General features: G+C 42.7%; 1 protein-coding gene across 1 annotated transcript in view; it reads left to right on the forward strand.

Annotated features, from left to right (window-relative positions):
• The window catches only part of LOC138300422 (gamma-aminobutyric acid receptor subunit pi-like), a 734504-nt gene that overhangs the window by 537575 nt on the left and 182897 nt on the right, over window positions 1–14032 (forward strand). The window contains exon 6 of the mRNA XM_069239770.1: window positions 1755–1837. Coding sequence (XP_069095871.1) covers window positions 1755–1837 — 83 coding nt within the window. The remainder of the gene's footprint in view (window positions 1–1754; window positions 1838–14032) is intronic.

Consider the following 14032-nt stretch of genomic DNA (forward strand, 5'->3'; position numbering starts at 1 on the left):
ACAATAACTAAGACATTGAGACTAGCAGAGTGAACAAAATATATGTTCAATAAAATAAACGTTTTGCCTCTTTAACATTAACAGAAGCACCGAACTAAGGGCCAGATGTAGCAAAGGGTTTTGCCCATTCTGTGTCCATGGGAAAATGTGTTCGTACATATGGCCCTAAGATACATATGAGCAATACAACTACTAAATACCTATCTGGTCAACCACTTGACTAGTGAAATTCTGAAGGGGGTATTAACCCCTCATGACACTTTGGGAAGTAAGATCCAGTAAGGGGGGGCATTTCCTGATATCCTTGATAAGCTTCTTGAGCATTACAGATACTGGAAATTATTTACACAATACACTACAGTAATGAGACCATTGTCTTAATATTTCTTATCAGTGCTTAATTTGAGAAGGTGGTCCCTGGTGAGGGACACCAGCACTTATTTTTGAGGACTGGCACCTATTTTTATACTTCAGTCATTTACTGCGATCTCAAGACACATGTAAAAGGCGAAGGAAGAGAAAACTGAAAAAGCGTCACAAAGGGAGAAAGCAGAAAGCTGCAAGAGTGAGTTAAAGGGGCAGGTAGTGGCTGTAAATGGATTAAAAAGGACCGAGATGGCTTTAGGATAATGCTGTCTCTGCATTCTGTGCTCGCACTTTTAATTGCAGGAGCCGCATGTTTCAAAGGAGAGCTTTGAGCACCAGCACATTTTTATTTTCAAATTGAACACTATTTTGTATGTGTTTGAGACTTCGGTAGGGGAGGTTTCCTTTATAATAATGTGAATTCTTTGACCATGGACACTCTAGTAGAGAAATGTTTGGTGAGCCTCTGAATATCCCTTATGAAGTGGAACTTTGGAAGGGGAGGTATTTTTTGTTCATAAGAGACATTGCATGTGTGGCCAATGGATAAAACCCCTTTTACTATGAATTGTCAGCTGTATTGGACTCCGAGTCTCGCTATCATCTATTATCCATAAATCATAACCCTCCATCCCAAATTCAAACTCTATGGACCTTACCACCACACATAAAAACACCATACCTGCCTCTTTGTCACAGCTACAAAGTACATTTAGTTCTGGAATTGAGGAACTTGATGCTGAAATTGCTGTAACGTGCTTTGCTTCTTTGAGAAATTAGAGCTTCCCCAAACAGTAACCAGACATCTGTCAGTCTTTTATTTTATTTATTATTGGGGGGAGGGGATCTATTCATTTAGTAGTATGGTGTCCTTGAATGGAGACGGTGCACTAAAACGAACATAGGAAAGTCCATGTCTTTCTCTAAATCCTTTACCTCTGGTAGGGCGCGGAATACCTAAGAAGAACTTGCACAGATTCCTGACTAGTCATCAAGAAAATCCCAAGCATCAAACATTAAATTCCATAAATCCAGAAATTATCACTTCAGAGAGAACTGTGGGCAGATGCTTTCTCCACAACTCGCTATTTGAGAACCACCTGATGTCCAGAGAGGAAGAAATTAGAAGCTATAGTAAATGCAGCCCAATAGTAGGTGCTAAGATGTGCAAAGAGAAGAAACAGCTGATTGAGGTAGCATTATTCATTACCTGATTCAACATAGGGGTCGTTTCGTGGTGTATGCAAAGGATTCCCAAACGAAAAACGTGGTCTCATTTGCAGGTAAGTACTCAGCGTTAAACTCTTACAGACTACCTTCAAAGAAAAGTAATGAAAATATGTACTTTTAATTGTGGGGTGACTAAATATTTCCTCCACTTGGTCCAGGATTACTACAACAGTTGCATGCAGCATGGATTTGACAAAATATCCGATGGATAAGCAGACGTGTACCCTACAGCTCGAAAGCTGTAAGTATATTTCAAATTGACAAGCTTTCTTTCAAATTAAAGGTTAGCAGTGACATTTTATCTGGCTAGGGAGTATTTTTCTACAGCTAGTGTATAGAGGCCAGGTGATCGCTGTCGTTCCAACCTTAAGTATTGGCTTCTTAGATTGGTGGTCGGGGGGAGACACAGGTTGGGTACACTGTTATTTTTACTTTCGTCCTTATGTTTGTTCTTCCGTTTCAGACTATGCTCGGCAGCACACGCAGTCTCAAAGCTAACTTGTTTTAAATATTACAACAGTGAATCGTCTAATGACATAATTCTATTCTACAACAGCTTTATGGCAAATGCTTTATGGTACCCTGCGTAACCTGTTTTTAAACAGAAGAAATGAAGAACAACTTTGGAAAAATAACAATTTATACTACCATCCGAGGTATCATAGAGCCCTTTCGGAGGAGATAAGTGACATCGGTGTCACTGAAAAACCTTATAATGCAATGTAATGTAAAGTGATAAAAGGCAGGCCTGCTTGTGGCACTCACAAAGTAATTTCACAAGTCTTCAGTGTGTCTCACCCTCAGATCATGGGAATTACTCCTCTGTGTCCACCAAGTAAGAAATGGTTGTGACACATGCAAGTGGGAGGGTGCCTAACATGTCGTTTCAATCACACCCATAGGCATATAATGAAAGTGGCCTCTGGGGCGCCGCGGCCAAAGCATCCTTGCATCACTTCTACAAAATGGTCATTTGCTAAACCAGCAAGCTTGGCATGTTCATCATGCAAGGCTGGCACAACTTTTTGTGTCAAATACGTGGAGGGACACTCCTCCTCTAGCGTCACTATTAATGTAAACTACTATCAGGGAGAAACTTCTTAGCGGTGTAAAATTGAAGTGAGTGTTTATTTCTCTTCTGAATGTTTTTTTAAATAACAAATTTGAATAGCATTTAGCCAAGTTGTGCTCTCAAAGTGTTAAATGTAGAGCCAACTTTGTAAAGGCTTTGAAGTTAACTCGTAAAGGACATTTGAAAACTGGTGCAAAATTGAGCCATTTTCATGACTTCCTAACCAGTTTTCTTAACCACAAGGCATACATACCCCAGTATTAATTTGACAAGGAAGAGTTAATCCCTCCTAAACCCTTGAGCTACATTTGGCCTAAAATAGGGCAGGAACTACATCCAAAATAAACAAGTCCAGACGAAGATTTTAAATGCTTTAGGCCTGAGTGTGTGGGGCTAGACAAATCCCCATATAAATCATTCTCGTTGATTAGGTCTATTCCAAAAGTCACAGAAAAATACTTACAATAGTTTAATTTACTCTTGCCTAAAACGTAAACTAGAACCTTCACAGCTGCAAATTATATGCTACTGTGCATCTCTATAACAACCAACATTAGATTTAACATTGCCAAATGTGCCTCAAAATGTAAAGTTTAAGACCTGGATTAACTAAGGCTTTGTATCGGGTTTGTGTCGCTCTTGTGATGCAAACCCAGCGCAGCGTGCTGGGGTGTGATTTACTTTCTAATACAAACCAGGATTTGCATTGGAAAGTATCCCAAAGCACCACAAAATAGCACAAAGTAACACAAAGTTCCACAACATGCTACTTTTCTCTACTTTGCATAAAGAGGGCTTTCCATTGGTGAAACATGGGGATTCTCATGCAACCACCCATGTGTTTATATGCAAATCTCTCTTGTAACATGCATAGACACGGATTTGTGCCAAAAGATTATGCCTCCTCAAGGCAGGAGTAACAAGGAGACATGTTTTCATTTATCCTTATTTTTCCAACTGTACATGTAGGCTGCATTGTACAGCACACATACAAAGTGGGTGAAGTATTAATGGATAGCTTTTGTACTGGAAGGAAACCCTTGCATTGCAAAACTTTGGTGAATGCATACACATTGGCCGTCTCTACATGGTCACCACCAAACATTTTGTCTTCACCCCTCCTCGTTTTTTAATTTGTTTTTGTTATCATTAGGACTCTGTGCACTTTGCCACTGCTAACCAAGGGCTTGTGCTCTATCCCTAAAATATGGTAAAACCAGCGAATACCTGCATGACATAATTAATTTTCTCATACGTCCTTAGTATATGGTACTACATGTATCTAGGGCCCATAAATTACATACTTCTAGTGAGCCTGCAGCATGCATTGTGCTATCCAATTATTTAGCACTTTAAAATATGTCTTAGGCCTGCCTGTGCAGCTTCCACAGCTGTTTTAAAACTGCAAATTCAACCTGGCAAAATTTACCTTTTGCCTTCTAGGCCTAAATAGCGCTAGGGCAGGGTGCAGTACATTTAAAAAATAGGACATGTGTGTTTAAGTTTTACATGGCTTGGTAGTGAAAAATTCCTAAATTCATTTTTCACTACATCTACATCTCTCCCATTGGACAACATCTAGGTTAAATAATTACATTTAATAAGTGCTAATTGTTGTTTGGGAATAGATAGCAAAGTCAAGGTTGGACTAAATGAATTGCAATTTGAAATCCTCTTCGATGCTGAAGTCGAATTTTAAGTCACAATTCGAAAAATGCCACTTGACAAAAGTTGGCATTTTCTTGTCCTAACTATCTGGTGCCTGTTTGCTGGGTAATATTTCTGTGAATATCTTGGCTGTTGGCCTTTGTGTATTCCTCCCAAACAATGAGACAAAGGGAGACTTTGTGTTGGCATTATGGGCCAGCATGCCATGATTGGTGGTGTGGAGCTGTTCTCTGTCTAATTTCCACTCTAGAGGTCTGCTTCTAGCACACAATGGAACATGACCACAAGCTTTTGAAGAACAGCCTTCTTCCCCAGATGACTGTCCTGCTACTTGAAGCCTGCCTTGTTCCCCAGAGGACTGCCCTGGTGCTTGCATCCTGTCTTGTTCTCCAGAGGAGTGCCCTGCTGTTTGTTGCCTTTCCCGCTTTCTGAAAGGGAAGAGTGGACCTGCTCCGTTCATCCCACGCAAACTTGAGGCACTCCAAAGGTCAGTTTGGTGTCCTCCTGTTCTGAGCTACAGAGACACAACAAATTCCAAAGGCCTTCCTACAACTGCACAGCTGACCTGCTGCACTGGACCTGCAACTGGACCTACAACTGGACCTGTCTCACCCTCCTGGCCTCTGCTAGTGTGAGTCCTTAATCCCCAAGAGGTGCCTCCCCAGGCCCTGCACCCTTGAGTTGAATCAGAGTGCACTCCTCTGTGAAGAAAGGTCAAATCCTGAGGTTTTGGACTCTTTGTGACTGTGAACGGGCATATTCATGCTGAGACGCTGTCACCCACAATGACACCAGTGTTCCAGTGAATCCAACTCTTCATGCTACAGTGGCCACCAGAGACGACTGCAATCACAATATCTGCACTTCACTCTACAACAACAACAGTCCGCGGTGATCGTCAATGTGCAGCTCAGGGAACAACCATCTACAATGCCCAAGCTGGATCGTCTCACTACAGCAACGATGGTGCACAGTGCCAGGCCTGCTCTTTGTGCTCTAGCAATGACAATCCATGACACCCTCCCTGCTCCTTAAAGCCTCCTCCATAATCAATGGAACTCTTCACACCAACTGTGAGAAGATACATTTTTCAGTAGGTCTAACCAGGTCCCTCTCTCTGGCTAGTGCTCAATCATGGTCTGAACTTGTGACATTTCCTCGGTCTAGCAGGACCAGATGATCACAAGTGGTGCTTCGTGCTTTTAGGCACTATGGTCCTGATTTATAGTTTGGCAGAGGGGGTTACTCTGTCACAAATGTGACAGATATCCTGTTCACCATATTATGATCTCATAATAGCCTATTGAAATCGTAATATGGTGGACGGGGTATCCATCACGGTTCTGATGGAGAAACCTGTCTGCCAAACTCTGAACCAGGTCCTATACCTACCTAAAACCTTGGAATCGCAATTAGTTTTATTTTTATTGTTTCAGTCACATTTTATGTGTTAAAATGTACTCTATTTTTCTAAATTGGTGTGGGATTTTTGTTGTGTTGTATTTTCACTTAATTACTGTCTGTGTGCTGCCTAAGCACGTTACAGTTTACCACTAAGTTAAACCTGACTGATTTGTGCCACGCTAACAGAGGGTAAAGCACATATTAATTTAGTGACTTTTGTGGTTCACCCTGACAAGGATTGTGTTTGTTGCCTGAGTTTCACCCCACTCAATCCTATAACTAAATATCACCACAGAGAGGTGATCTCATACAGCAGAGAAAATGCGAGGAATAACATTTTCTAAGTGTTACCCCTGGCAGCCTTAGGGTGATCTTCCCCCTAACTTTTTGCCTTCCTCCTCCATTTTTGTTGATTTATTTTTTCTGGCATTAGGACTCTGAACACTTTATCACGGATAACCAGCTCTAAAGTGCATGTGGTGACTCCATCAAACACAATACTATTGGCGTATCCCCAATTATCTCCAATTGGCATATTTAGCTTACTTGTAAGTACCTAGTAAAGTTGTACTATATGTACCCAGGACATGTACATTGAATGCTACTAGTGGACCTGCAGGACGTATTGTACCACCCACTAAAGTATCCCTTTGATCATCTCAGGCCTGCCACTGCAGCCTGAATGTGCAGTTTTAAACTGCCATTTCGATCTATCAAAATAAATCTTTCCCAGACCCAAAACTTCCTTTATGATACACACGTCACCCTAGAGTATTATTTAAAACGTTGGAAATGTGCTTTTAAGTTTTACTTGTCCTGGTAGTAAAAAAAGCTTAAATAGTTTTTTCACTACTGCATGACCTCCCTCTCCCATTGGATAACATTGGAGTTACCTTATTACATTTTATAAGTGTAATTTACAAACTTATGGCGAAGTTGGATTTTAAATTACAATTTCGAAAATGCCACTTTTTGAAAGTTGGCAATTTCCTGCCTTAGCCATTTGTTGTCAGCAACCTGTCTCTGGGTCACATGACCTGGTGTGGGTGACAGTTGGGCTTTATGTATTTTCCTAGAGAGCCACACACAATGGGAAGCGTAGGTGTGACTTAATGGGCCATCCTGGCAGGATGGGAGGGAGAAGCTGGTCGCAGCCTCACTTACACCTGGAAAGACTGAGGGCCTGATTACAACTTTGGCAGAGGGGGTTAATCCGTCCCAAATGTGACGGATATCCCACCCATCGTATTACAAGTTCCATAGGATATAATGGACTTGTAATACGGCGGGGGTATATCTGTCACATTTGGGACAGATTATCTCCTCTGCCAAAGTTGTAATCAGGCCCTATGTCCTGTCCACACACAAAGGTCTGCATACTCCCTGTAGTTATTAAGGAGCCAGGAAGATAGGGCCCCTGGGGACTTCAAAGGGAAAACTCTAGAAGCTTCTCCCCCACTTCAAAGGCGCAACTGGGTATAAATACTAGACCTCAGACACCAACTCTTCAGTACTCGTCTGGACCTGTTGATACTTTGCCAGGAAGAAGGACTTCTGTACTGCTGAAATAAGTACTACTCTGCTGGACTGCAGCTCCGAGGGACTGCTGGCTCACTGTACTAACCTACTGCCTGCAGCTCTCTTGACTGGACCTGCATCTCTTGAACCCAGAACTCCAGAGTGACTCCAGGGGCTAGTTGGCTGGCCCCTGGATCAGAAACGCCAGGGGCACAACAGACTTCCAACAGCCTTGTACCTGCCTTGGGACTCTGCAATCTATGAGTCTCCCTTGCCATGTAGTCTCACGTTAGTCCTGGACCCTTGGAGTGGACTAAGGTGGATCCAGCAGAACCAACGTATCTCCTCTGCTGCATGGGGCAACTCCGAGCAAAACTGATGCATTGCCACTGCTGTGTGGATCAGAACTGTCACAAAGACCTGCAACCCATCGCAGCCCATTGCCACATCAAAACTTCCTTTGTGCAATACATCCTCAGCACAGACCATCACATCTCTCATTAACAACAGCCTCTACGATGATGATGGACTCCAAATTGCAGCTTTACAGCTCCTTGGAAGTGACGCACTGCTGCAACTGCGCAATGCACCCTGAACGCCAGACTTCACACCACAAGCCCTTGTCAACAGGATCTTCGATGCCGATGCAGAACCTTACACCACAGTCTCGCTGCATCTCACAACTGATGCATTGATTCAGGTGTGAGAAGCATCTTTGATGTGGATCCTCGAAACACTCTGCAAACCTAGATTTAAGGTATTTTGTTCAGCGGACCTAACTGGGTTCCTGTAGCTGACACGTGCTCCATCGTGGCTGACCTGAACTTGAGACTTTGTTCACGTCCAGTGTGACCAGATATCCAAAATTGGCACTTTGTGTTTTTTGACACTATTTCTACTAAAATATTTAATTTTGAATATCTCTGGTTCTAGTGCTTGACTTTTTGCAGTTTTGATATTGTTTTATTTATTAAAAATACTCAATACAGATCTATGCCAAGCTACTCAAGAGTTGAATACAAGTTTATTCAAGGTTTGCTTGTGATGTTACCCAGAGAAGAAATGTGGTGCTGCTTGAGCAGGGAGTCACGCTCCTCAACAAGTAACACAATTTCTTATGCTGGTGTTCACAGGTGAGGATTTGGATTTATGTGTTGTGCAGTACCAAACAGTAATGTTGTGTTACATTACAACCGACATTCATAATCAAAGACCAATTCAAGTTTTTTAAATTCTCCTTGATTGGCTATTTTTGTTTTTCCAAATCTATGCTCTTTGCTAACTGACTGTATGTGATCATGCATGTGGTGATTTAATTCAAGCTGCCAAAGTTGGAAAATCACACTGTGGCTGAACTCAAGCAATTCTGTAGGGAAAAGGAGTTCCTCACCAAGAAGTGTACCAAAATGTTGGAGCTACAGAAAGCTCTGAGGGCCTGGTGGGAGTTTCACCAGTCACCATCAGCCATTAGGAGCAGGGGAATGAGGATGATCTGTATGAGCAGCAAAAGGACATAGACATCAGCCCTGACATGCAGCTGTCAGTTGAGGAGCTCCTTGTCAGAGCAGGAAGCAGTGTATGCTCGCAAGGCCTGTCCTGAGAGGAGCTGGCAGACAGGTAGTTGGAGAGGGAGTTTCAGCATCAGATGGACAAACAAAAATGGAGAAAGAGCTACCTTTTGAGCATTTGAATTATGAAAGGTGCCTTAAAGAGCTGGAACTAGATGCAAAACAAGCAGATTCCATCAGGATTGGAGGGAGCATACACACTGTGTCTGAAGGGGACAAGAAGGTTTGTATACCCAAAGACCTAGTGCCCAATTATGTGGTTGGAGAAGACAATGATAAATGGTTTCAGCTGGTGAGGTGTCCCCGAGAGTACAGAAGATCCGAGAGGAGCACTGATGGTTAGTCTGTGGAAGTTAATAGCTTCAGTGGGGAGGGACATTCTTCTGAGCTAGAGGTCCAAACCAGGTACAGCCCCATGAAAACTATTGTTTTAGCCAAATTTGAGTAGACTCTGAAAAGCATTACCAGAGGTTCCGGGACACAAACTGCACAATCAATCTTAGGTGAATTTCATGGACTACTACGTCAACCCCTCACTTTGTACAGATAAAATAGATTGATACATCAGCATACAAACCACTTCAGGTCATAAATTTAAAACTAGCAGAAGGTGTCAGGTGTGATATTTGTTATACAGGCATGCTCCCACAGCTGTGCCTCCATTGCACATCATCTTATTCTCCTGCTCCAAATGGTATTGTGTCCCCCACAAATCAAGCAATTCCTTACCCCTGAGCAGTGCACTGTCCATTGTCCAGTGCTTTCATGATGCATAACGTTCACTGCTCACCTCATGCACAGCATCCTGACCTACCTTGATACACCACATTCAGAACTTCCTTGAGCCAAATCACCTGAGGGACATCAGCAAGAATACTAAGCCCCGTGCCGCAGGGCAGCAATTGAGCTTGCTGCTCTGCACCACAGGAAAAGGGCAGAAATGTGCTGTATCTACAAGGTATGGTGCATTTCTGTCCTCTGTGCCAGTGCTGGTGCACAATGGGCTGCCAAGTGCCAACGAAGGCACCCTTGCACCATGGTGAAAGAATGCCTGTGTCGTAGACAGGATTGTTTCTGTGCAGGAATGGACACCTTGGAGGCTTTTTTTCCTCTTTCTATGTGTGGTGAAGAATGCATCATACATAGAAAGAGGAACAAACTAGGTGAAATAAGGACATTTCTCCTTGTTATGCCTCACCTGGGTAGGTTACAATTTTGAAGCATTCCCAGGTTTACTATTGTAAAATCTGGGAATGTATAAAAAACCATGGGTGTTGCATGAGAAAACATTGTGCTGCATTGTGATATACCATATCTACAAGGCCATAAAAAACCATGCAAAGTGTCTTTGCATGGCCTTGTAGATATAGGCCTGCATTATGTGCTGCTGGTGCTTCACCTTTTTTAAATAAGCCCCTTAGTTTTCCTCCTGTGCACATCCCCCACTGTTTTTCCTATATCACATCATCCTGCATCCACCTGATGCAGATCTCTATGTCTGTGACATACAGGACAATGCATGACGGCTGGTATGTGTGTTTGTATGTTTGCAAGCTTGTCTGTAAGTCTGTTGAACTTCATGAAAAATGTTTTCTGATAATGTACTGGTCTCTATGTGCATAGTCCATGTGTGCATGTGTAGATATAGTGCTGCAATGGTGAAGTTATACATACTATGATGACATTGGACTCGATTTATCGATGTTTGGTGCAATGCAATGGAGAAAGGAAATTTGCTGTGCTGTGCCAAATAGAGAACACAGAAAGGAGCCCTAATTGCTAATATATGTTGCATCCCTGCCTTCTCTTTGAACTTGTGCACTTGTGGTTACCAAGGGCAACACTGACACCCTTGTCTGCAATAGTGCCTGTGTTACAGGCAGGATTGTTTTTGTGGAGGAAGGGGCATTTTCCTGCTCAACAATAGTTCTCAGAGGCCTTTCCCTCTATCTATGTGTGCCTCAGAATGCAGCACATGTAGAAAGAGGAAATAGTGAGAAGAAATAAACTTATTTCTTCTTGTTATGTCTCTGTTGTGAATGTGTAGTGTTGTGACACATTCCCAGGTTTCTAGTCTTAGTAAATCTGGGAATGCACTGCAAAGCATGGGTGGATTGGTGGGAACACCCACGTCCCACCCATGCAATGGCTTGCTCTACCTTGCGTTACTCCAGATTGACTATGCCTAGCTCTGAGTGGCATGGTGAATCTGACTTAAGGGCTTGTGTTGCCTTGTGTCACATAACGGGACACAGCAGCAACACAAGTTCTTGATAAATCTGGGTCGTTGTGTTTGGACTGTGACTGGCGATTGGGAGGAATGTGAGGGTATAACTATATGTAATCTGACTCCATATGTATACACTAGCTAAAAGACAAACCTATTGACTTTGTGAGTGCCTGTTATAACTGCCTTTCAGTGAGTGATAAAGCTGCTTTGAATTCAGTAACATGTCAAATAATTCACTGCAATACCCTGCTTTGAAACTACTTTGAAACATAGTTAAAAAAACGCAATACACTTAAAATGGTGGGTAAACAAGAGCAGCACAATATGCAAGGCCAGAGCTTTCAAAGCTTTCCGAGTAAGTCATCCAAGTGCAGTCTGTCCTTTTTGCATTCATTATTTCTTTCATTAATATAGGTCTATTTTTATTTCAAGACCAATGTGAGGATCTCTTTAAATACACTCTAAACGAAAAGAACAAGTACAACACATGCACATTATTCCATTCTTAAACCTGACATCAGTTTATCTTATTCACAAAACTTTACAGTTATGGATGCATATGCATCGAATCGATAATGCTGATCCCCCTTAATGCATATGGCATAGTTCTGAGTTTTGGCAACACACCCACAGCCCCTTTTCCAAGTTTTTTACTTCTACAAACTGTAGTGTCTTGTGAGTTAGCGACGACAAGACCATTTTTGTTCCTGATGGACTTTGGTGAACCTTGACTTAAGTGTTCGGGTGTAGTGAATAGATTTCATGTTTCGAATGAGGAGTTGATGGTTACACACAGAAGACGTGTAAGACCCAGCTCCGCGTGTGATGTACTCATTTACTAGTACCAAGGATGGGGAGGACGTTACAGCTGGTGAAGAGATGGGAGATATGTAACCCAAAGATAGACAGTGCTTTCCCAGAAAGTTTTCTGTGGTCCAGCACACTGCCTTTGCATGCCACATGTGTCGCAGTCAAAGTGTAGATCAATGTTTGGCAGAGTCAAAGCACCACTCCAACCAGTGCCAAGCTTTCGAAGAAGACTTAAAGATAAATTAGGGTATTATTAAACAGAAACTTACCGGTGAGGCGTGCAAGAGATACTGTGCCACAATGCAACACAGAGCTACAAAATATACCGAACGATAATGTCAAAGGCAGCGACAATCAGATACAGAGAAGCAAATGAAGGCAGAGATAGCTGAGTACCAAGAAGCACTAATAGAAAGAATATTTTAAATTAAAAAGTACAATTATACTTACCAGATCCTGGATAAGGAGAGCCCTATCACCTCATTAGCACGCGGAGCGACCCAAGTGAAAGTACAGGAGTTGTGCTTACAGAGCTGTTGACACTGAAGTGGCACACCACCGAAGCTGCCAGGTGGCATTCAGAACTCAAAATCTATGAGAAGATGAAGGACTCCAATGGCTGTGAAGAAAGAGGCCACAAGAACTCAAATTGTCTGCAACAACCCTGATGCCAGCATTGTGCCGGGCCTTAGAGATGGTGTGAATGAAACAGGTACCAATGGACAGCAGACAGTGCTGAAGAGAACCCTTCTTTTAGCGTCAGTAAGTTCTACAAATGTTTATAATGCAGCTTGCTTCTTAAAACCACCACTTTCATTCAATACAGCCAAGAAGCAGAATATTGGCGCCAGATGGAATGCCTGGATAGAAACCTTTGATGATTTCATTCATGCACTCGAAGAAGCAGATGACAAAAAGATTATCAAATATCTTAGGAATCTTGCAGGTGAAGGAATAAAAGAAGTAATAAAGAAAATACCACATGCTGATGATGTTTCACACAGTCAAATCAAAGAAGTACTAAACCTAAAGTTCAATCCAGTGTCAATACCAAAAGATATATTTTCAGTCAGGAAAGACATTGAGCTGGTGAAACAATCAACAAATGTTTTGAAAGACTTGATATTCTCATCAAAAATTGTAAGTTCAATAAATTCAAAGAAGAAGAAGCCATAGGTCTCAGAGTTATAGATGGTTGATTGTCAGATTCATTCAGAAGATGGATGATGGGGAGACACTTAACCCTCATTATGACATTGGCGGTAAATCCCACTTACCACCACGCACAATGCCGCCAACATACCCCCGCCGCGCCGGATATCCGTTTACCATATTATGACACACACACACCAATCTGTCACTATTCAGCCACATACACAAATCCGCCACACCAAAGGTCAGTGATAAACTGGTGGTACCAAAACCCACACAGTTACGCCAACAGAACAACGCCCATCACATTATGACCCACGAATCACCACAGTGGACATTCAACTGTGGTAAACCATTGGCAGTACATACGCTACGCTCAAAATACACACACTCAAACAAAACATCACTACATTGGCCAATTTAAATAACACACACCTGACACCCATACACACACCACACCCACACCATTATAAAACACACACCCACATTACCCACATCCCTTTATGAATACAAACCATTGCCAACAGACTGACATCACGACTACAGACAATACCAGACCCACACACCACCATCACCTATACACCTACCACGCACTGCACAACACACACCCCAGCGCATCACCTTACACACCCTCACCCACACAACTCACACAACACCCATGGCACCACAACAACACCCGAGATTCTCTGAGGAGGAGCTAAGGGTCATGTTGGAGGAAATCATCCTGGTAGAGCCACAGCTATTTGGAGCACAGGTGCAGCAAATATCCATTGCTAGAAAGATGGAGCTATGGCGGATGATCGTGGACAGGGTCAATGCCGTGGGACAGCACCCAAGAACCAGGGATGACATCAGGAAGAGGTGTAATGACCTACGGGGGAATGTACATTCCATTGCAGCAAGACAAAAACTCGCTCTACAGAGGACTGGCGGTGGACCCCCACCTCCTCCACCACAACTAACAACATGGGAGGAGCAAGTCTTGGCAATCATGCATCCTAAGGGCATGGCAGG

The sequence above is a fragment of the Pleurodeles waltl genome, chromosome 6 (assembly GCF_031143425.1).
Source record: "Pleurodeles waltl isolate 20211129_DDA chromosome 6, aPleWal1.hap1.20221129, whole genome shotgun sequence".
NCBI classification, from domain to species: Eukaryota; Metazoa; Chordata; class Amphibia; order Caudata; family Salamandridae; genus Pleurodeles; species Pleurodeles waltl.